Below are 22,149 nucleotides of genomic sequence, written 5' to 3'. Positions count from 1 at the left end.
TACTGAAATTTAAAAATCTGTACCTAAAAAATTAGTAATGCATACATAAATTCAAATTATTTTTAAAAACTGATTAGAGGTGTATACAGAGTAAAGAATGAAAATCCCTCTTTAGTTACCATCCTTCATGCCAGTTTGAACTGTTGTGTAGCCCAGAAAAGTCATGTTCTTTAATGCTCATTCAATATTGTTGGGTTGGATCTTTTATTTAGGTGGTTTCCATGGAGATGTGTCCCTACCCATTCAAGGTGGCTCACTTATTGTAGTACTTTAAGAGGAAACCGTTTTGCAAAAAAGCATTAGAGCCAACACAAGACCCAGACATTTAGAGACGCAGAAGGAACTGCCCAACCGCTACCCTGGGGAAGCAGTTCGAAAGGAAAAGCCAAAGACCCAGCAAACACCAGCCACGTGTGTTCCCAGAAATGCATTCTGGACCTATCAGCCTTTCTTTGGAATTAAGGTATCTCTCTTTGGATGTTTTAGTTCAGACATTTCTATGGCCTTAGAACTGTAAACTTGCAACTTAATAAATTCCTTTCTTACTGGTCCATTTTGTAGCTAAAACAAAAACAAAAAAACCTGAAAAATCCTGGGACTGTAATCCATACCAAACTTTAAAATCTGTTCTATAACTACTTGTTAAAATGTACTTGGAAATTTATTGCTTTTTTGTATATGTTATATTTCACAATAACAACAAAAAAAAGCTGTTCCATTTCTGGTATATTGCATTCTGGCAACTTTAGCAAACCAAAAGAGTATCCTTTCACGTATTTTATTGGTAATTGCATAAAAATATGATCAAATACATACATAGTAATCTGATACATGAAATCAGATTATTCATATTTTTCTCCAATTATTTTTTTCAATTTATATATTTTGAAGAGGTTTTCAGCATATGGCTACTAGGTGGAGTGTACAATACTTAATAGTACAATTCTTTATACTCATATTTTTATGTGTATTTTGTATTAAAGATTTCAAAATAAAAACCACTGTGTGAGAGGGAATATGCACTTAAATAAAAAAGAAAGTCTGCTGAATTGACCACAAAAAAAGGTTGTGTCAATTTATACCATTACCAATAGCGTACGAAGATATCTCTTTCCCTAAACCCTTACCCACACTGGAGATTGGCAATCACTTTTATTTTTGCAGAGTCCATGGGCAAAAGAAATTTTTGTTGTTTAAATTGGAATTTCTCTGGTTTGTGGTAACAATGACTATTATATTTCAATAGCCAATTTGTTCTGTTAAGTACTGCCTATTTGTACGAGTACAAATAGTGTATCCTTCTCCACAAGGATGCTGTTTTGAAACAGATTCACAGAGGCTCATTATACAGTGCAAATATTTGCCTGTTTTATATATTACAAATATTCTTTCAGTCTACTGTTTGCTTTTAACTTTATTTATAGATTTAGTTATAAAGAAATTTCAAATTATTGATATTTTATTTTGCTCTTTACTGTTAGTCTGAGGAAGACATTTCACACCCAAAATTAGCTTGTGTATATGTACACATTTACATACATTTTTCTAAAAAATTTCTTGACACAATTCTTGAATTCATTTAGAACTGCTTCTGCAGCATAGTATGATGACCTAATTTTAACCAGTCATTTATAAACTCCAATGTTTGTGATATTTTATTATATATTCAGCTCTTAATGGTCCATTGATTTATCTTTCTATTTTTTAAAGAAGTACTACCTTATTTACATTATTATAGTTTTAGTATATATTTCAGAATCCCTGTTCATTTATATAATTTTTTCAAATTTTTCTTAGCCATCCATACTTTTTTCCAAACAATCTTTAAAATAAATATACATTTAAAATCCAGATGGGATTTAGATTTGGACATGACAAAATTATTAACTTGAAAAAAATAAGTATCTTTCAATGATTAATTATCTCTTCATCAGGAATATTATATGCTTATTTATTCAAATTTAAAAAATCTTTTGTTGAACCATTCTAAGTATTTTTCCTATTAATTACACATTATTTTACTAAGATTATTTCTAAATGTTTAATTTTTTTTGGGTAACTATTATAAGGACATAAGGGATTTTATTTTAAAGAAAATACTACCTTATTTGAACTGTGGGGAAAGCCTCTAGGGCGGTATACAAAATAACTTCTACATCCTGCATACGTAAAATTTTTTGAGGAGGAGGTAACGCTACTTCAAATTGGCAAAGGGATCTAGGTGTTCTTTCAAATTTACATATTGAAATACATTCTAAAACTAAATATAGATATATATATATATTTTTTTTGAGTCATACCTCTGATTTTTTCCATTAGTATACCTGACTAAGAGTGAACTACTTATTGATTATAAAGCTTTTTTTTTTTCTTGGGTGCATGGTCCAGGAATCGAACCTGGGTCTCCCACATGAATGGTGGGCATTCTAACCATCTGATTTTAAATATTAAACTATTTAGTTCCTTGGCTACTGGATACACATTGGCACCTTGAAATAAGACATTTTTCCATTTCAAAACAACATCATTTTAAAACTACATAAGTTTAAGAAACCAAATAATTTGTTCAGAAATCCTTTGAGCACACTAAAACTAAGAGACTATGTACTGCTGAGCACTTAACTATCTTTACTATTTATTTATATGCAGAACGATATACATTTTATATGCAGAACGATATACATTTTATATGCAGAACGATATACATTTTAAATGATAGTTAAATATATGCTGAGGTCAAATGTCCTTTGATCAATGAAGTTGTGGTCCTACCATGATCAACTATTTTACCATTATAATTTAGAAAGATAAATCATTTCAAATTTTCTTAGACAAAATATTTAAATAGGAAACAGAAACCATTCAAATAAAATGTAAATTTAAAAAAATCCAAGTACCTTAACTTCTTCACATAGTTCAGTAAATCGAGCTTCTACATCCATTTCCTCTGAAAGAAGTAAAGAGTAATTAGAGGAAATACTTCAGTAAGAGAACTGAAAAAGATTTTTGAAATTATATAAACAACTTAAATTCCCTTCAAAGAAATGGAAGATTGAAAAATATCTGGATTCTATTCAATGAATTAAGTTTCAATGTAATTTTTTTCATAAACACACTAATCATACAGGTAACATGATAATCATTAAATTCTATAACATTAAATAATGTGCCTCAGTTCTCACAAGAGAATAACACTGTCATAGTAATACTGACTACTTAAAATAGATTTTATTGTATTTCATATTTTATAATTTTCAGTAAAAATTTAGTATTTTACATTATATGCAAGTCTGTCTTGCTTTTTCCTGGAGTTATTCCTAAACAGTTCAAGTCAAATTAATTTTCACAGCTGATATATATATTTAACACAGACTGGAAGTGTAGGCTATTTAATGAAAATGAATGGCAAAATCCTTTTCAATAAAAAATTCTGGGGCGGGCCACAGTGGCTCAGCAGGCAGAGGTCTTTGCTTGCCATGCCGGAGACCCAGGTTCATTTCCCTGTGCCTGCCCATGCAAAAAATAAAAAAAAAAAAGATTCTTAATTTATTTTCTATAAAGCATTCTTAAACAGTGGTGAATTTTTCCCACATGATCCTGATTTATTTAATGTATACTATAATCTCCATGGAGGGGTATATAGCTTAGTTTATAATTAAAATGGTAATATTTACAAGGGAATATACAAATCAACAGAAAATAAAGATTTACTATTTAGCTATTCTGTACAGGGAAGAATTCATTAAGTTCTGAAATATCATCTTTAGATATATTTAATTTTTAACTAGATATCAAACTAAAATGAGTTCTCTTGAAAGATGTACTGGAACAAGTCAGGATCACACAAAATCCCATAATCTTATTTCTGAAAGAGACTTTATTCTAGTGCAAAGGCAAAAATACATTCCATGACATCCCTGAGTCCACTCATCAGCTCACCATTTCATAAACAGACTGAATGTTTGCTATTTGAGAAAAAGAATTAAAAACATTTAAATTTGGCAAAAGAAGCAATTATGATTCTATGGTAAATATAATCAGACAATAATATGAACAACAAATACTTTATTGGCAAATAAACCAGTAGGATACATATATATTTTATAATTCACAAAATACACAAATAAAATCATATTCTGACATTAATATACCAAGATAAAGCATTACTAACTAGGTGATACTAAATAGATAAGTAATTTGATCAATTCATTGATAACTAAACAAATTTACTAAGATTTCACAAATCATTTCACTTCAATAAATCAATGGCTTTTAATACTAAGTTTTCCAAGACTAAAACAATCAGCAGACCCTGTATTAAAATCACAACTTCCATATGGCAACATCTGTTTTCTCATTACTTATGATCTTTTCCTATGAAATTATCTTAGCAGCTTACCATAATAATCTATCTCTGAATTTTAAAAAATACATATTTAAAAAATTAAACTTTAACGCTTACCATAATAATCTACCTCTGAATTTTAAAAAATTACATATTTAAAAAAACTAAACTTTAACATTTTTTAAAGTTTTGATTTTTGATACATTTTTCCCTGATTTTTACATATATCCTAAATACACAAACTGGTACAATTGGACTTTGGCTAGCAGGAGCTACTTCAATGCAAATGACATCTGGAAGAACATGTAAACAAAACTTAACTTCAAAATCTTTAAATCGAAATGATTTTAAAAATCACTTAAGAGTTCTAACTCAGAGTTTGAAATTCCATGTTAATTTTTCATTTTAAACTTCAAATTAAAAAATTTTTCTCTTTAAAAAGAAATGTGAAAATATGATCATTATCTTACATACATTTGTTTTTACTTGGCTGCTCCTCCTATCTAAGTTTACAGATCAAAATATATTCTATATTTTTCAAATGTATACATACATATAAAGGATTTTTGGAGTCACTGCTTGTTTAACAAAAATGTGACTGCATTTTACACACTTTTTACAATTTGCTTTTTTTTCTCAGTAGTATTCCATGGAAATCTGGTAGTGCTAAACCATTTTTTAATTAATTAAATGACTGTATATTTCAGTGTGGGTGCATCATAATTTATTCCATATCCCAAATTTTGCCTAAATGATAGGTATTTATTTTTGTTTTCAGTGTTTTTTTTGTTTTATTTTGTTTCACTGTTTTGCCACTAAGAACAATGCTCCAATAAACATGCTTGTGCATATATCTTTACATACTAGTACTCTTATTTCTCTGATATAGGTTAAGAAAAGTAGGGTTGCATTTTAATTTATTTTCTAAATCCATCCATCCATCAACTAATTCATTCAACACATATTTATAACATAGTTCAAAATGTTAGGTTTAAGGATAAAAAATAGCCAAAAATAGTATTACTGCTACTTATAACATTACACTTTAGTTCTGAATCAAACTCTTCTCCACTAAACCAAAAACTGGCCCTTTATATTGGTCTAATTATGGAAGCAGCATTCTGTAAACTATTTAGAATACCCACACATAAACTGATAGGAATTGGCATAAAATAGTTTAAATCAGAAGTATATTTTAATTTTTAAGAGAATACTAAAGCATGTTGTAAATGATCACAATTTCATACTAAAATTCTTTAATTTTACAGTTAACTTTGAAAACGATGTTGGTTTCTCAATCTCCTTTTGTTTATACTGCTGAAAACTAAGAAAAAATTTTATTTTATTTTATATTTTAATTTCTACATGTTTCATAATTTTTAGAAAATGTAATTGTGATATTCAACGCAAAGCAAAAACTTTCAGAAGACTTCTTACTGAAAGATGGTAAACTAAGTACTAATGCTATTTAAGAACAAAAGTCTAAAATATAGAGAGAAATAAAAATCTCAATAAAATAATCAGATTGGAATTTCCTTTTAATATGTAACACATCCAGAGAGCACTGATTTCATTTGTTTTTAAAATTTAGAATAAAAATAAAATGCAAACTGAGTAAAAAAGAATAACTTAAACACTGACGATGCTTCTCTTCTTCTGTATTGCATGGAACAAGCTCAATTTAAAAATTATGTTTTATTTTATTGATAGGCTATTTTAAGATAATATTACTCTGATCAAATTTAAAGCAATATCATTAAACCAATGAATTCTGGCAATAAACATAGTTTCCAAAAAGTGCTCTCTGTAGTAACCCTAGAAAGAATATAGAAAAAGCCAGAGAGATCTTCGTATTTACCATCTCCCAGTTTTAAATAAAAACTTCAATGTTAGAAATTTAAAAATTAATCAAAGCTTATTTACAAACCAAACTGATCTGAAAGTAAGCTCTAAAATATGATTGGTGGGAACATACTATACTAATTAATATAATTTTGAAGTTGGACACTAAATTAAAGCAAAATTTCATACTAATATAAAGAGATTAATTACTTAACCTACTTGTAAACATACCTAGACAGGAGTCTTTCTGGGTTCGTGGCTGTTTTCTTCTGAGAAGGCGATCATATAGGACCTGCATGTTGGCCTTGGCTAGTTATAAGGATTGCACATAGTACTAGTTACTATACTCTTTTTCAACAAAGTTTACTAGAACTTTCCAACTTTTTAGTAATAGACTTTACTGGTCTGATAGTGCAGTTAGATGAGAACACTAAATGCAGAATCTTTCTGTTAGTTAATTAGCTTATTAGAATTACAAATGATGTACATTCAAGTTTATATATTTTTTTCTTTTTTTCTACTTAAATGCATGTTCTATTCAACATTTAATAATTCAGATTTTTTTCTTTTACATGGGCAGGCACTGGGAATCAATTCCGGGTCTCTGGCATGGCAGGTGAGAATTCACTGTGGCCCAATTCAGAATTATTTTTATGTTTTAATTTCTTAGACTCAGAATTTTAGAATTTGCAGGGATCTCAGAGGTCAGTTTGGTCAACTCTCTGCTTTTTAAAGTATAGATACTGAGGCCCAGAAAGGTAAGTGACTTGCCAAACCTAGATTCTATGATCCTGACTCTCATTTTCAGTTAAGTGCTCCTTGCACCAAACCAATATTTAACTAAATTTTATTTAAAAAAATGTACATCATTCATCTAGGAAAAAGGAAAAAGGAAAAAGGAAAAGGCAAGAGCAGAAGGAAGAATTCAAGGTATTATTTTTAAACAGGGAACAGAGTTTAGATAAATTTTTCAAAGCATTTTGGAACATAAGACTTTATACGTTTATTTAAAAATATATGTTTATTTAAAAATTCAAGATATGTGCTAGTTAAGTAATACAAAGGTAAGTAATAGAGATATAGTACACTCTCTAATCAGGAATAATTTTATATCCACTTATTAAAACTAGTGAATATAGTGATCTATAGTCAACAGTGTATTACAGAAAAATATTCTAGTGCCTAAATTTTATTCTTGCTAGGATAAAAATAAACAATGTTAATAGGTCAAAATATGCAATCAATACTTTTATTTTGAATAGTTAATAGTATTTTTAGATGGTCTCCTAGAAGATGCATCCAGAATAAATTAATATTCACAATAAATAAAAAAGATAATATACAGTAAAGTTTAAGAACATGTAAGTATTACCTATAAATATTTATGAAAGATGTCCTGATTTTAAAAATCCCTAGGAAACTGCTATAAGCTAGGGGTTGATGCCTATATTTCTCCACATAACAACAAACATAGTATTTTGCTATTTCATTCATTCAACCAATAAATATTATAAGGAAATACTATGTGTAAAGTAGGAATAATTTAACTTTATTGCTATTATTTACTTATCCAAAAATGAAATCTGGGTTTGTTTTAAAGTTTCTATTTTTTTTTAAGCAGTTTTACTGAGACATATTCAAATACCATGCAACCCCTCCAAAGTGTACAATCAACGGCTTTTAGTATAATCTGAGTAGTGCCTGTGATTATATCTTTTTCTTACTTCAGAAAAAAAATCCTATACTCCTTTAACAGTCACCTCTCAATCCTTCTATCCTTCCCCAGCCCTATATAACCACTAGTCTAATTCTGCCCCTATAAATGTATTACATTTACATTTTATATAAATGGAACCATACAATAAGTAGTACTTTATATCTGGGTTCCTTCACTTAGTATAATTGTTTTTTTTTTTTTTTGACATGGGCAGGCTCCAGGAATCAAACCCCAGTCTCCAGCATGGGAGGTGAGAACTCTGCCACTGAGTCACAGTTGCCTACCTATTTTTTAAAAATTTTTGCTTGTTTTTTAAATTAGAGAGATTGCAGGTTTATAGAAAAGTCATTAAAATTTTATTTTCTGATAAAATGTTAAAGTAATTTGGAATAAAGCTGACATTCATTTAGTAACTAATCCCTGAAATTATATTTTAAGGGTTCTCAATTGTGTTACTTTCTAGGCTAGATTTATACATGTGACATAAATGCCCTCCTTACCTAAGATAAAATTTAAAATGTTAAGAACAAATGAATTACGTGGAAGCTAGTTTAATAAATGAGTAATAAAGTGCTAATATTGTTTAAGCAATTTGAAATAAATCTTTGTCTTTGAAAAAAAGCTTTTCGTTTAATTACTAATTATACATTTTACCACTAAACATACATACTCAAGGGAAACATATTTTTTCTAAGTTACAATATGGTTCATGTGTTTTCATTAAAAAAATCGTACAAGTTAAGTATATTTGAAAATTATGTGCAGATGGATGCATTCCTTATATAGGTATTTATGGGGCCATCTAATATATGTCTCTTTATATTAAAACCAGAAGAAGCTGTCTCACTAGATGACTTCCTCCTCCTGCCCATCTCAATGCTAAACTGATTACTTATTACTGTTGCTATAAAAGGAAAGGTAAGAGGAGAGGTCAAAGCTAAACACAGACTATCCTTTCTTCAGCACCTAGCATGGTTTCCGACATAGCAAGTGCTCATTAAAAGTTCACGGGAAATTACAAGAGAAATCTTACACCTAGACCTCCTTTACACCGTCTGCCTTTTGGAAGTTCCCACTTTTCCTTCTGACTCATGCACCTATCCTTATCTTGTGGAATGGAAACTACTTTCTATTTTGCCACAAGAATAGTAAGTAAGAGAAATGGCTCCAAATGTATACTTTCAAGCACTATAAAAAACACCTCCCCCGAATTCTATTATAATATTTCAAATTGAAATGTTTAACATTTTTTCCTGTAGAAATACCATTAAAGGTGGCTTTTAAGTTTCATACCACTACTTTTCAAGTACTTGATACCATTCATCATCAATATTGTGGTATAATAGTATGGTCTGCTAGCAAAATTTATTTTTCTAAGAAAATATCTGAGTTCCAAAGAAGCAAATAAAAAAAATATTTGGAGCACAACTTTTTTTTAATTGAGGCTAGGGATAGCCTAAATGAATCTATTCTATAAATGATTATTTCATTTTCATAAAAGAACATTAAAAAATTACATTTTGGGGCACAAGTCTCCTACAGGATTTTCCTAAGTGAAATCAAAGGATTCTAAGTATATAAAAGAAAGGCAAAAAGAGAGTACTACAAGAATCATAATCACAGGGTTATGCTTTCCATATTACCATTTTTTTCTTGAGGAAGAATATATCAGTAAAAGGAATAAATAAAATTTTCTATTACTTGTGTAAACATTGTGAATACATTGGGACTAGTGATTCAAGGATTCTAAACAGTCAATTTAGTGAAATCTGTGTCAAATATTTCAAACCCACTGAAGTAGTCTCTGAGAGGCAACAGCACATTATCCAGTATTATCCCACAGCTGAATTTAAGTGAGGTACAAATCCTTGTATTTTCTTACAATTCTTCTGTATCCCAAAATAGGTAATTGTAAAAACAGGCTAATTAGTCTCAAAGCCAAGAACTAACTTCAATAACAGCGACTTCTTTAGAGAGTACGCTGTTATTGTTAAAACACTGAAAACTAAATTTTAAAAGCAATTTCTGATTTAATCAAGTAAATAAGAATAAAAGTAATTTATGCCAAAGAGGTGATTAAAATGTGTTTTTTATAATGAGCCATTAGCTGATACTTGAAAATAAAAGCTTATAAAACTGACAAAGTCTGTAAATAAACTTATTTTAGCAATCTCAATAATTTATCATCTGTAAAATGAAATCTGTAAAAGCACTTTGCAAACTATAAAGTGGTATATACAATCAAGGCAATGTAATTTTTTTCCTGCAACATATATGAAGATAATACTATTTAATTAAAACTGAAGCTTGATTTTTTAACTGATTTTAAAAACTTTCAAAATGGTAACATTGAGTAATTGATACTATTTCCTATTTGAAATAGTAGGAATAGAGATCTAAAATTACTTAAAACCAAATGCTCTGTTTAGACTTTAAAATATTTGGAAGTATGGATTTAATTACCTTCTCATTATTCTATAGATAATTACAGTGGCAGAAAAAGTAATTTGCTTTAATTTTAAGAGGAGTACTATATTGACAGTTTTTTTTAATCTATCAAAGGACTAATTTCAAATTTAGCACCAAGAAGTTATTTCTCAAGGTTGTAAAAAACATTTTCAAATTGTAGAAAATGATTATAAAAGGTTGAAAAAGACAGAATTGAGAGAGAAGTAAAAGTAAAGCACATAATCATTATAGTTTTAGTATAGGAAAAGTATGGGGAAGTTGATAATTGGCAAATAAAAGAATGAAGAAAATGACTTGAACTGTAGGACACATCTGGCTACTTTTAACATACCCAGTTCTAGTTTCTGACAAGAGGGAATCTCCTCTGTTACCGTAATGAAGTAGCTGTGCAATCCCTTGAAGGCTAATAGCAAAATGGCACAAAGTGTAGAATGAAAATTATAGGCATGATGTAGGAAGGAGTCTGCAACGATGAAACTGCAACCCTAAACAAAGAACAGATTTGGGTTATAGAGTATTAGTAACCAAGAATCTAAAAATATTATACTTGATATTGGAAAAAAAAAAGTAGGCATTACCAATTATAGTTAATCTAAAACATTTAAGAAATTCAGCAATATTTCAGAGAACTGTTCCATTTATAAAAGAAATTTAGACATCTGAAATGCAATTCTAGTAATTTTAGTTATAGTAGATTCTTTTTAAAACAAACACTTTAAGCTTTTTTTTTATAAAATGAGAAATTACATTTGGACTGAGGGACAGACACTTCACTGCTTTTATACTGTAAGCCCCTTTTCTTTTCAGAAGAGTGAGCAATGACTGTAATGCACTATCACAAGCTAGGTCTCAACTCTGGCAATTAATCTTAAAAAGGTTCCTTTGGAATGATTCTACCATTTTGGTTAAAAAAGCAAGGGGAGAACGTAAAAAATAATAAAAAGACACTGGCTGCTGTCAAAGATCTCTATCCACTAAATCTGGCAAAATCTTGAAGTATCAGGTTAGTTTTCTAGTAAACTGGAAATAACCAATTTGTTAAGATTATGTTTAATTAGATCTCTAAACTGTTAGGTTCAAATAATCAGTAAAAGAAATACCATATCACAGATAAAACAATTTAAAACATTTCTTTTGAAATAAAAAGGAAAAGAGAACTTATAAACATATTCAGTTCTTACATCTGGTGATAACTGTTTTGTGTAGTTAATACCAAAGACCACACTTTCAAGAGTAGGGATCACAGAATCTTTGTTTTGTGCTGGTGCATTTCTATTTAACCAAGTAGTCTTCACAGGGCGAGGAAAGCTGCAGGAGTAAGTATCAAAATATTATCATAATCATCTTCTCAAACTTAAGTTAAATGTTTACAAAAGAAATCTTATAGGAACAGAATAAAGAACAAAGGTTAAAAGACACAAAGAATATTACAAAATTAAGACTAGATACTTGAGACTGCTTCTCCATGGCTGGGTTTCATGAAGTCTAATAGGATACTAAAAATAAAAATAGGGTGGGATCCAAACAGCCTAAATAACAAATAGGGATAGTGCTTAAATTTGGAAGTAGTGATCTGTCAGAACTGGTTCCCAAGTTTAAAAAGTTAACAATTAAACTACAAATAATTTACAGAAATGAAGAGTTCCTACTTAAATCAGTAGAAAAAGAAAAATTACTAAATGTACTTGATAAACCTATTCCTTAAACAATAAAAAAATAAAAAAATAAAGGTTTTTCCTTGCCTTAATTCTCTCTTCACTAAAAGGCTGTGAGCTCCATCCCAACAAACATCAATCCTGTTAGCCCTAAAGAACACCAGGGCTCTATCTGAGATCCTACAAAAGTTGCATGCATTAAGTTTACTTTTCAGAAACCTAAAACCTTCAAATGGTCCCTAGGCCAGATAAGTTCTGAAACCCAGAGGTGCCAGTATCTCCAAGAACATCAACCAGTTCCATACCCCTACTTCATACTGTCGACACCCCTTTGCAACATGAAAGAAGCTAGAATGGGCATAACTCAAATACCCCTAAAGACTGGGAGAAGGATCAAAGGAGAAGGAATTATGACAGAGAAGTTAGGATTTAACAAATGAGTATGTCTACTGAATCATTATATTGATATAGCTTTTTGATCTCCAGTGTTTTGGAGCAGCTAGAAGGAAAAACCTGAAACTATGAAATCTGTTCTATAATACTTATTAAAATGTATTTTGAAATTTGCTTTTTTTTGTATATGCTATATTTCACAATGAAAAATGTTTAAAAAAGGCTATGAGCTCTGTGGACATAATCTTTATAAATGCTTCAAGGCATCGTTTCATTCACATACTATAAAAACTACCCTTGTTAGTATTAACATCACATTTAATATTCTATAAATTCAACAAAATAAGAATCATATTTCTGATTAAATGTCTAAAACTCACATACAATTATATTTGAGATAAAGTACTGGCTAATATTAAGTAGGCCAAAGAATTTGTACTGTTTGGCAATTTGGTAAAAGTGATTAGACAAAAAGTAAATCAATGTGCCTTAAGTAGGAAGGAGCTTTCATTTGTAAAGTCAATTTGTTTTGCAGAAATAAAATTATCAATATCCCAGTTAAGAAGGGAGTTGCAAGTCAACGGAAAAATCTCATTTGCTACAATGTGCTTTTCAGAATTGTCTTAAAAGTTGTACTTTAAAAATTCAAATATAAGAAACATGCCATGTAAAACACAAGCAAAGAAAGACATTCTAACCCTACTTACAAATTGATGTAATGGTTGTGGATGGACTGCTCATAGAAATAGTTTTAAATAAAAATAGCATTTGGGAAGACAAAATCATAAATGAAAAAAATTTTTACTGTATTTAGAGGATAGAAAAATGTACTTTAACAAAACTTCAAGAAAAACCTGTCAAACCATAAATAGTAAAGAATATTACCCCGTAACATGACCCTTTTACCAGCACCACTAGCAAAAAGCTTTCCCCTACTCTTTTCTTGCTTCTCTTTTCCAACCTCTCCTGTACAGGCAAAGAAAGGTAGAAGATGCTGCTTCTTTCAGGGCAAGGATTCTAACAGCAAGAGGGGATATAAAGGCCAATGGCAGCTAAATAAAGAACAGCAACCTCAGCTGTTGCAGGAATCTTATTTTCTCTTCCAGTCCACTAACCAGAGCCAACAGTTAATCCTCTTGGCTTCTAACTGAGTCAAACATATCTTCACATTTTGGTAAACAGTCTCTAGGAAACGAGCTGCCCCTTTTCCTACTAGTCTGTGGCAAACACTACTACACTGCAAGAGGAAGCACACATTTAACTCACTAGGATTAGTGATGTGAATATCATTACTCTATTTAATCAGGGACTTAAAACCAACTTTAATAATCTGAGCTAATTTCTATGAATTGTTTGAACATTTTTCAGGAAAGAAACTAAGCCAGTGTTATAATGATAAACATGTAATCCATATAAAAGTAATATTGTATATTAAATGAAAGTTATATTTAAAAAATCACTTTCCTATCAAAGAAATGTCATTCAATTTTAATGTTATGATGTATTAATCTATAGACAACTTCTAAACATTTTGAAGATTATAATAAAGTTATATATAATAAAACAAACATCTTCCAGTTTTTAATAACTAAGCCTACTAAGTACAACCTATTCAAAGGTCTTTGAGGTAAGACAAAGGTGGCAAAACAACTAGTTATATAGATCTTATTATAGAATAAGGAAGGGAAAGCAAGTCAGTAGGAAAAATACACTTCTGGCTCTAACGGAACTGAGCCAAGATGATGTCTACATAAGGGATCACGGAGCAACACAATGAAAGAGGTTCTCAATTACAGCTGTTAAACAATGTAAAAATATGCCAAAAGATGCTGTTACTTGTGAGCAATATGTTAAACTGTGTTGGTCTTCTATTAGTTCTGAGAGCAATTCTACAAAATTACCCATTTAGCTTTCTGAGAAATAAGCTTAACATCATATCCCTAAAACACAATCTCTATTAACAGTTAAGTCAGGTTTTTGTCAGAAATTGTAGGCAATTCAGAAATCTAATCAATTAATAGTCTTTTCTTTTGTTACTGATTTTAAGTGTCTATTCTTTCTCTGTACTATAAAGATGATGTTTTATTGCAAAATATTAAGAGTAAAAACTATACTCTTACATTAATAAAATACAGTTGTCTCCCCATGGACGTGGACAGCAAGAAAAAAATCAACCAATGCATTACTATGATCCAGAATATTATGCATCTTTAAGCTAAAATAGTTCTTAAAAGATTCAGTAAAGATCTATACAATTGGTTAATGAGTTAGAAAACAAGAATTACTGTACAGTATAGATTTAAGATAAAATTAGTCTGTCCAGAGAAAAGGCAAAGAAAAAGAAAACTAAGAAAAATTAATATAATTTTACAGAGAGTAAGTAATTACAGCATAATGTTGCATAAAAACAGGGACATAGGGTGGGCCATGGTGGCTCAGCAGGTAAGAGTGCTTGCCTGCCATGCCCGAGGACCTGGGTTCAATTCCCGGTGCCTGCCCATGTATAAAAAAATAAAACAAAATTTAAAAAAAAAAACAAAAAAAAAAAAACAGGGACATAAGCAATGCTATACGGTTATTTTCAGACTGCATTATTTTTCTTTGTCAACTTATTTGGACTGGCAAAGACTGCTTCATATGTCTATAATGAAAAAGTTTTCAATTTACAGTTCCCATATTCTTACAATATATTATTACTTTTGAATAAAATGAAATTTAGTTATTAAGTAATTACAAACAAAAATTTCTTTATCAAAATATGTGTTTTCTCTATAAAAAATAAAAGACATTAATAAGGAACAGGGGATTGGTTAAACTTACCTTATTAGTGGCTGGTGTAATGCAACCAATGATGCATGAATTGTAACAGATACAACAGAAAGGTGGAAATAATCAAACATAACGTTAACATGATGATGAAGGCCTCTATGGAGGCTAAAATGCAGCTTCAGTGTTCGGCTACTTATTAGTTGCAAAGCGTTCAAATCATCTGCCCTATAAAAAGCAATTCATTTGCATATAAACATGGAATATTTAATAAAAGCCTATTTTATAGAGTAGTTTAAACTATAAATTTATTTACTTAATTACTTTTTTAGAACTTAGAGTGAGAGTAATTTTTAAAACATCATATTTACATTAGACAATATGAAATCCTCACAATGAGAAAATAGAGCCTACCTGTTGTTCTCTAACAGTTCATATGGACTGTTTTCTCACAAATTCCCCTAAAAAATGATTTTTGTGATACCTCAGGAACTAATTTCAAACAAAATTTTATTGCATAGGGAATACTGCTCATTATAAGGTCAAATTCTATTATAATATATCCCCAAAGATATCTCAAATTATTTTTATCGCATAAAATTTTATTAAATGCTGCTCAAAAATAAGCAAGCCATTAGTAGACGTTCGGTTGTAGATATTTAGTCTGTTACTAGACTAATATATATAAAAAATTTTAAACAGTGCCATGAAAATTATATCCAAATATACTTTTTTTTAAAGCCTATAGATAAATCGGAACTACCTACAGTCAATGAACTCCTTATTTCAGCCTGCCCATTTGTAAAATTTTGACTTTATTAAAAAAACAAAAGAAACCCTTAAGAAATCCTTTGTAATCAAAAGTATAACAGAAGGGCAGTTGTGGCCATGTGAAATATTCTTATTCCTCAATGACAGTGAAAAGGACTTTTAAGATAGTCTCTTTAGTAATATGGCTGCTTAATCATTTATCCTACATACAGTCTGAATTTATATACAATCTTCAAAAAGTATTTCTAAAACTACATTTGAAATTTTAAAAACCCTTCAAAATAAAATTGTTAAATGGATCTCTAAAACTACATTTGAAATTTTTAAAACCTTTCAAAATACAATTGTCAAATGGATCTCTGGTTTTTATTTTAAATGAATAAAATTTGTCCTTAAAATTCGTAGCTGTGTGTTCAAGTGTGGGCAAATTCAAGACAGCCAGTCCCCAAATCCTCAAAGGCTCTAAAAATGAATGAACTGGAAACAACTGGCAAGTCTGAGTCATCAGTCTTGACAACTCTTAGAAAAGTCCCACCTAAAAGAGGTATCAATCATGTAACTAAAAAAGATAGTTAGGAATACAGTGGAAAAGAGCTCAATTATATTTAAATGCCTCATGGCAGTGGTATTATATCAATAGTGTATTTCCTAGAATAGAGGAAAGGGTTCCATATTTCCTTAACTTGTCTGAATTTGCTATCTGGAGTTCATGGAATCAGCATGTGCATGGAAAAGTAGGCCTAGACATGCTCATGAGACTCTCCCAGAAGATAGTACTAGTTCAAAATAAAAAAGAGGACAGGCTGGATTCTAAGAAGAAAATGGAGGAGATAATACTAATATAAAATCATGAATAACTAAAGATTTTTAAATTGTTTGATTAGCCTACTTACGAATAATCTCCATCTGTGAAATGCAGATCCAATGTTAACAGAAAATTCATTTCCTCAAGGGTTTCTTCAATCTGAAGAGAAATTACAAAATAAGATACATTTTGAAAATTTTGTAGTTAGAAATATGCCTTGAGGTTTTACAAAAAAAACTTGTTCATATTTATATGAAAGGATATTTACCTTTTTTTCATCCAATAACATTTTAACTTTGAAGATCATAACATCATTTAAAACAACTTCCTCATTTTTGTACAGAATTTGAAATGTTTTACTGCAAATCAGAGAATCATGAACTGAAGCTGGAAAGGCTAAAGTCATACCTAAAACACATAAGATATGTAATTTGACAGGCAAAAAGAAATACATAATACAAATAAATCAATACTTTAATTTTAAAATCCTATAAATTTGATTATATTACTCTAATGCATTATATATCATTTTATATAGCAGTATTAGAGCATCTCTGAAACTTTATAATTCTCTATGATTAAAAAAAAAATGAGTAAATACATTATAACCAGTATAGAACTGTTGTATGACATCTCAATCTGAAAAGGTAAGTGAGGGAATCTCAAGGTAGATATTTTAGAGTAAACAATTGATCTGAATACCACAGAAGAAAGCAATTTAGTTTTTCACATACCCCTTAATATCATGGTCTTATTACTCTATCCTCTACAAATAACATATTAGAAACAGTTGAAGAAACTGGGGATATTTAGACTAGAGAAGGGGAAACAAAGGTATGCCAGGAGAACTCCCTCTTCCTCTTCTTCCCTTGTATAATTATTTAATCCCAAAGCAAGGATCAAGCAAGGTGGGCATCTGTGAAAAATAGAGCCAGAGTAGGATGCCAAGAGTCCAACCGGAGAGAAGAGAGTGCTCACATGGCATGCTGGCCTGACACTAGAGCCCATGTGGTGTGAGGAGGGCAAGGCTGTCGTGGGATGTCAGAACCTGGGCAGGGTAAGGAGGGAAATCTAAGTGGAGAGGTGGTTTAGAGCAGAGTATTAGGAGTCTAAGCAAGATAAGGAAGGCAACTTCATGAAAGGGCACCTAAGCCTGGGTGAGATGAAGCCCAAGTTGGTTGAGAAGGGTATTTGTGCAGAAGTATAAACTGGTGCAGGGTGCAATGAAGTTTTCCACATAGGTTATGCATGGGTAGCCACAGTATGGCACAGTCATTTGAGTCAAATGGAGGTGAGAAGAACATTATGCAGAAGAACTTCCAAGCACAAGGACTTAATGAGTTCCAGTGGGGTGAAGAGGGCATCCACCCAGGGGAGTGATCAGGCATGAAGTATACGAGTCTAATTGATGTGAGGAGTGCATCTGTGAAGGAAAAGAAGCAAAGATGGAAAACTTGTACATATAAAGGAATCATCAAATAAGAAAATACATTAAGGGTAATAGGAGCCAAATCTACTATCAGAGAAGGAAGACACAAATATGGAAAGGAAATATATAGAATGAATCCAATGGTATTTGACTGGAATTGGAGGTGTTGATGTGTACTCATGGCTTTCGCCATATAGATGGATAAAGATTATGCAAATTCATATATGTGTGTGTATACATAATGTATGTACATTCATGCATGTAATGTACTCCCTAGCTCTGTTCAAAGGTCCTGGGAGCAGCAAAACCACAAATCTCTGGTTTCAAATATTATTCTTCATTAACAGGAGCCAGGGCTTTTGAAGCAATGGATAATTTCAGAGTTGGGGTACAGACAGTATAAGATAAATTCAAAACATTTTTTTCATGCCAGAAAATATGGAAGTACTCAAAGAACAAGGGGGTCACATCAAAAGGACATGCCTATGTGGGAGACGCAGGTTTGATTCCCGGACCATGAACCCCAAAAATAAAAAAGGACATAGAAGCCAGCTTATAGAGGCTCCCCATGTCATTATCTGGGATGACCTGAGTATCATAATAATTTATGACAGTAATGAATTAGCATCTGTTGAATAAAACAGAAAACCATGAATCCATATGGATATAAATAAATATGTGAATGAAGAAATCAGAAGTTTGATAAGGAACAGGATGCTTTATAGTGGAGAAGTCTAGTAGACACCACCTTAATCAAAGGATCCCAGTTAACATCATCAGTAGTGGGATCAAACAGAATCATGTGTCAATTAGTAGGACACTGAGAAAAATACAGCATCATTTCTGAGATATTCTTGTCAAAGATGCATAATCTAAATCCAATCATGGGGAAATCTCACACCAATGCAAACTGAGGGACATGTAGTAGTCTTCAAAAGTGTCATGTTCATGAAAGTCAAACAAAGACTGAGGAATAGTTCCAGACTGAAGGAGACTAGAGATGCAACTAATCATAACGCTTGACTTTGAGCTAGATCCTTTTAAGATAAAGGGACATTATCGATACGACTAGCAAAACAAATTGGGCTAAGGACAAGCTAGTAGTAATGTATCAATGTTAACTGCCTGTTTTGATGATTACTTTGGAATTTTGTAAGAGAGTATTCTTTTTTGTAGAAATACATACTAAAACATTTAGGGAGGATGGAGCATCATGTTAACAAATTACTCTTATGTGGTTCTGGAAAAAAGTTCTCTAGTACTACTGTATTTACAACTTTTCTGCAAGTTTGTGACTGTTTCTATATATATACTTATAGATGAAGGGAAACCAAGTAGACTAGAAACTCAACTTCAGTATATATTAGAGGAAAATTAAGAAGGGGAAGAAATTCATCTCAATGGAAAGTAGTTTTATTTTATTTTTTAAGCACTGAGATAATGCAAAACTAGAATCTGCTGCTTCAAAAAGTGAAGGTTTCCCTATTGCTCTTGCCTGAGGATGGTGCTTCAGTGTAGTCCTCTCAAACTTGGAGGACTATTTCCTCTTCTACACTTTTTCTCCTATTGGATCTGGAGCTTCTTTGTTCCTTACTGATGTTTTCAAGCATTCTACACCTCTCCTCTCTAAAACCACTGCAAACATTAACTCTAATCTCATGTGACCAGATATTAACACTCTCATCACCCCTTATTTTTGCAGTCTTTTGAAACTCCTGGGAGCTTTAAGTTCTTGAAGATTTTATTTCCTAATTCAAGGTCATTTCCTCCAAAGTATTCTAGCCATCACTCTTGGTGATTTCAATAGCCATGTATTTAAACATTTTTATCCTTTATCTCAAGGAATTTATCAAGACCTTGACAGATTCTTTTTTCCCTCTCTATCAGTGTTCATACCTAGCTCATCAACCTGGATTGATTTCTTATTAGCCCAAATGCTTATCTAGTTGTGAAACTTCTATCAAAGTAGAGAACATATTTTTTTAGTAGTCAGACCTCCCCCACTAAAGACACAGTGAATTTCTGTGCTTCCTTTTTCTACTCATAAATGGCAGTCTTACTACTATCATTACTATCATTAGCTATCAACTATTGAGCACGTACTATGTACTGGGTACTTTGCTTTAGATTTATTTTTACTAATCCTTCTAGCAACCTTATATAGTAGGGATTAATATATCCATTTTATAGATACCCAGTCTTAATTATTATCTTAATATATTGATATATTAATAACTTAAATATTTTACCCAGAAAATAAATACCACAGATGTGTGCTTCAAAGCCTGTGCTCTATGTCACGTTGCCTCTCACTGACAAACACGTGTGCAGTTCACTCTTACATACATCACAGAACTCCTATAATATACTAATAAGGAATAACTCATTGAGGAAGAACAGACCTAATGAAGGCATAAAAAAGTTAAACCATACCAACCAGCTAACCTGCCTGTAAATAAGTCTATTTTTTGAAAACTGAAAAGAAAAGGTAAGTGGCTGCCAGTAGATTTCCTCTGTCGTGAGCTGTATGTCTGCTGAGTATGAGATCCTAGAGTACCACCTTGTTTCTTTTTAACATGTAGAACAAATTAAGACAGAAAGGAAGGGAAGGAAGAACTGAGTACTTCATTAAAGTAGTGCACCAGAAAATTCACGCAATTTTCTAATTTAATCTTTACAAGCACACTGTGAGACAGGGATTATTCCCACTTCACTGATTAAGAAAGGCTCAGAGAGGCTGAATAAATTGCTTCAGATCATAAAGCTGAATGGCAGAGTAAAACTTGAAACTAGTATGTCCAAATTCAAATACTTTCTACCAGATTAAACTTGTTTCACAGGCAGAGAAATCCAAGTCCAGATACTTGAGTTTCCCTGATAAATTATTAATTCAGGGATCTTTTGTGAGCCCTCATAAATACTTCTGCACCCCTTCAGTTTTTCCTAGTTGTCCCTGGTCATCCTAAGTCATACTTCTTATTCCAGAAATAACATTATTATTTTAAAAATAATATTAAATTTACTCATTAACATGAATGCTAACCTATGTACTTAATTATTATGCTACATAATAGTAATTATAAACAGCATTAGAAAATACCAAATTAACTTTATTATACATTTCAGTTCTCTACAACATTATATGGTTTCCAGCACGGTGAACAACTCAGAAATGGACTGCTTACCATTTTTCTTATATTACATAAGGCCAATAAAAACACTTTATATATATATATACATATATATATACACACACACACACACACACACACACAATCCTATATGATTGTTAAGTACTTTCACTTAACTTATTTAATGCATGACAACCTTCAGAAGCAGGTAACAGATGTCACAGAGGAAAAACTGAGGCTCAGAGAGGTTGAGCTTTCCAAAGTCACATAAAAGGATGCCAGTCTCCTAATTCTGACTCACTGCTCTGTGAACTATATCACAGCCGCATTTTTTGAGATTACTGTCTCTAAAATATGTAAGATGTATTTTATGTACCATATAACAGGTGACCCAGAACGATACCAAAATGGTAATAAGACCTGTCTTAATTGCCTCCCTAGCAACTTGAGATTCTCCTACTTTAGGCTGATAGTAGTTTCAATTTTATAAACCCTTTCTTTCACTCTGTTACAATAATACAAAATGCCATTTACTTGACTTTCAACTTTTGGAATCAGCCCATAAATAAAGCACAGCTGATTTTAACCAAAGTTGAATGTCAGCACACTTGAGAATGTAAAAGAGAGGATTTATTTAACAAAGGTGGGGAGGGGAAAGAGAGAAAAAAATTGAAAAAAAGATGGGAGAATGCTTATGTCCTATTTTGTAAAATGAGGGTCTTTCTATGGTTTCTGAAATGGGAAAAAGAACTTTAAATACAATGTTTGAATCTACAGACACTATCAGGGAAAAAGATGAGAATAACAGCGTCTCTTTTAAAAGGTA

General features: G+C 31.1%; 1 protein-coding gene across 8 annotated transcripts in view; it reads right to left on the bottom strand.

Annotated features, from left to right (window-relative positions):
- Nucleotides 1–22,149, bottom strand: part of FAM135A (family with sequence similarity 135 member A) — a 133,033-nt gene that overhangs the window by 65,624 nt on the left and 45,260 nt on the right. For 6 of the 8 annotated variants that reach the window (XM_077162193.1, XM_077162194.1, XM_077162199.1 and 3 more), the window contains 7 exons: nt 17,032–17,171; nt 16,852–16,922; nt 15,242–15,415; nt 11,555–11,681; nt 10,705–10,858; nt 6,419–6,496; nt 2,898–2,947 (listed from right to left, as the gene is read on the bottom strand). In XM_077162193.1, coding sequence (XP_077018308.1) covers nt 2,898–2,947; nt 6,419–6,496; nt 10,705–10,858; nt 11,555–11,681; nt 15,242–15,415; nt 16,852–16,922; nt 17,032–17,171 — 794 coding nt within the window. Of the gene's footprint in view, nt 1–2,897; nt 2,948–6,418; nt 6,497–10,704; nt 10,859–11,554; nt 11,682–15,241; nt 15,416–16,851; nt 16,923–17,031; nt 17,172–22,149 lie in introns of those variants that run through there. The other 2 variants (XM_077162198.1, XM_077162200.1) reach the window with 2 other exon arrangements.

Source organism: Tamandua tetradactyla, chromosome 5, assembly GCF_023851605.1.
Source record: "Tamandua tetradactyla isolate mTamTet1 chromosome 5, mTamTet1.pri, whole genome shotgun sequence".
Classification (NCBI taxonomy): Eukaryota; Metazoa; Chordata; class Mammalia; order Pilosa; family Myrmecophagidae; genus Tamandua; species Tamandua tetradactyla.
Note: the sequence above shows the minus strand (reverse complement) of the source record. Positions and strands in the feature narration are given on the sequence as shown.